The sequence below is a fragment of the Bactrocera tryoni genome, unplaced genomic scaffold, assembly GCF_016617805.1.
Source record: "Bactrocera tryoni isolate S06 unplaced genomic scaffold, CSIRO_BtryS06_freeze2 contig_12562, whole genome shotgun sequence".
NCBI lineage: Eukaryota > Metazoa > Arthropoda > Insecta > Diptera > Tephritidae > Bactrocera > Bactrocera tryoni.
In genome coordinates this window covers 1,746-4,524 of record NW_024391467.1, presented here as the reverse complement: position 1 = coordinate 4,524, position 2,779 = coordinate 1,746, and the positions used below count along the sequence as shown (strand labels likewise).

The 2,779-nt window shown below is 34.3% G+C and overlaps 1 protein-coding gene across 1 annotated transcript; it reads right to left on the bottom strand.

Moving 5' to 3' along the window:
• Positions 1 to 476: 476 nt before the first annotated feature.
• On the bottom strand, positions 477 to 1,588 carry LOC120779291. The gene is made up of 3 exons (XM_040111504.1): positions 1,570 to 1,588; positions 966 to 1,514; positions 477 to 904 (listed from the first exon to the last, which is right to left on the bottom strand). Exons 1-3 carry the CDS (start codon positions 1,586 to 1,588, stop codon positions 477 to 479), a joined length of 996 nt encoding a protein of 331 aa, XP_039967438.1.
• Between the last annotated feature and the right edge of the window lie 1,191 nt (positions 1,589 to 2,779).

Below are 2,779 nucleotides of genomic sequence, written 5' to 3'. Positions count from 1 at the left end.
ATAGCATCCCCGGATTTCGGGTATAAAATGGGTGTCACTGGAAAGGTGGCGCTCTCCAGATCACGAAAATATATATATTTAGTTGCCGCTGACTTATAGTTTTAAAGATATTTGCATTTAAAGGTGAAAAATTTACAACTTTTATATTGATAATTTGTTTATTGTGAATAACTTTTTGACTTATATTATGCACTTTTCTACTTTACTTCAATACTTCCACTATAATTGTTTCTGTATATTAATTTTTTTTACATTATTTGTTGTAAATAGCTTCTTTATTTCTCTCTTGAATTTATTTTATTTTACTTAAATTCACAGCATTTGCACAACAAGAAGGGTTGCATACTAGCAAATAAATGGTATTGCCATATCTGCCTAGTTGTCAACAAAAGAAAATAAGCTAGAACATTATACCCCAAATACCTGAAAAAATTTTAATAAAAAATATTTTGTCATAAATAAAAGTAAAAACAAATTTAAAGTTCATATGTATGTTTTATTGCTTGTAAAAGCTTTTCAAATGGATCTTTATGGTTTCTTCGTATGGTTTTACGCCACAGATACTCAATAATGAAATCCGTGAAGTTTTGTTGTTTAGAGAAATTGTCCTTTAAAAAGAATCTTTTGATGACACGCCACTGTGACTCAATCCTTTGAGTGTGTGTCCCGTCTGGGGCGACAAAGGGATTATCCGGATCACTATGATTGACCCTTCGGTGCTCATACCCATGATCGGAAAGGATCCAAAAGTCGGTACATATAATTGACCCTTCCGCCACGTGCTTTTTGATAATAGGTATGAGCACCTCAGCGGATCTAATGTTGTCGGGACACACTGCCAATCTCAAGTCCTCGCTCGCATCCTCTACCATGCCCAGTACCCAGTGACCTTCAACTCTTCTACGTGAAATATGAGAAAATAAGTTAATACGTAAAATTTTATATATAAGTATAAGAATTATTATCTTTATTGTATTTTCGTTTTCCAAACTTGCTTTCATCAATTTGTACTATTTTTCCGGGACCACCAGTTATCCCCACAGCCTCTTCCTGATCTATTTGGTACAACACAACGGCTTCTCGACAATAGCTGTACCAATCGCATATGGTGGCTGTTGACAAAATAGCTATAAAGCTGTTTTTTCTGACTTCAGTCTGACACCAATGAGAAGCGTATGCGAACATCAGATAAAATATCTGAGGTAATGGTATCTTCGCATTTTCAAACCAAGTGCCTTTAGCCCTCGATATTGCAGCCAGCGAACGGCAACTACCTCTACGGCATCTAAAAGATCCCACCGTATTATTCTCCGATAGAGTGGGGATCATGGGTGTTTTGTGCTTGCGGCACAATTTATTGCTCAAAATTAAGCCCTCTTGTTCCGCAAAGGCAATGCATTGCTCCCTAGTGCTAAACGTCTGAACAACTTTTGTTATATTCCACATTCTTCTTAATTCTGCAACGGTAAGAGCACTTCGACGTACACCGCGGCTGGTGGAAGGTTCATCGAAATCTACAGAGAATACTTTATTAAAAATTGAAAAATTTGGAAATATTTGATAACATACCTGATCGTTGTGCACACATTTTATTATTTTTTTTTTAATAAAAAACCAATTTAAAGAAATGAAAATATTTATAAATCATTAACCACACTTGCTAATTGCTTCACCAAATTTAAAAGTAAAAGCGAAACAAAAAAAAGAAACAGTACTTAGTTTGAAAATTAACAGTACAATTGTTGCTAGAATTATTCCCGTTAAAGAAAATGAAGTGTTAAAAAGGAAGTTATACCCTTCACGGTATTACAACTTTTTATCCAAGCTTTAAAAAATTATTCTAGTTGATCGAATTCTGTGGAATCCTTCATCGTCGATCCAACACCGGGATATCCAGTGGAGAAAGGAGTTCTACACGAAGGAACTCTGAACACCCCGGGCGCCGCGCTTCAAAAAAAACAATAACCTACTGGTCGATCCAACACCGGGGTGTTCAGAGTTCTTTCGCGTAGAATACCTTTCTGTACTGGCGGCCTTCGGCCGCATTTCAAAAAAATAACTCATATTTTAAAAAAATAACTCATATTTCAAAAAAAATAACTCATATTTCAAAAAAATAACTCATATTTCAAAAAAAAAAATAACTCTGGCGGGTCCAACACCGAGGTGTTCAGAGTTCTTTCGCGTTGAAGTCCTTTCTGCAACTGTTTTTCTTTTATAAAAAATTCTAATAATATTGCGTTTTCCATTTATGTATTTGGGGTATAATGGTCTATCTTATTTTCTTTTGTTGACAACTAGGCAGATATGGCAATACCATTTATTTGTTAGTATGCAACCCTATTCTTGTTGTGCAAATGCAGTGAATTTAACTAAAATAAAATAATTAAAATAAAGCTTTATTTGCAATAAATATTAAAGAAATGAATATACAGAAACGTTATAGTGAAGTGTTAAGTAGTGCATAATATATGTATGTATGTAAGTGAAAAAGTCATTCACAACATACAAATTATCAATATAAAAGTTGTGAATTTTTTAACATTGAATGCAAATGTCTTAAAAACTATAAGTCAGCGGCAACTATATATATGTATATTTTCGTGATCTGGAGAGCGCCACCTTTCCAGTGACACCCATTTTATCCCCGAAATCCGGGGATGCTATTCTAAATCCCAGCCGCTAGCAGTAATAGAAAGTTTATATGTAATGCAATAAATGTTTTATAAAATTCAATTTAAACTCAGCTACGTGCTGTGAAGTTGAAGCCATATTGGCC

Bases quoted from the DNA above. Each gene is read 5' to 3' on its own strand.
- LOC120779291 (XM_040111504.1), bottom strand. The intron at 905-965 runs ATAATAATTCTT...CTCATATTTCAC, and splicing joins AAAACGAAAATACAATAAAG to GTAGAAGAGTTGAAGGTCAC.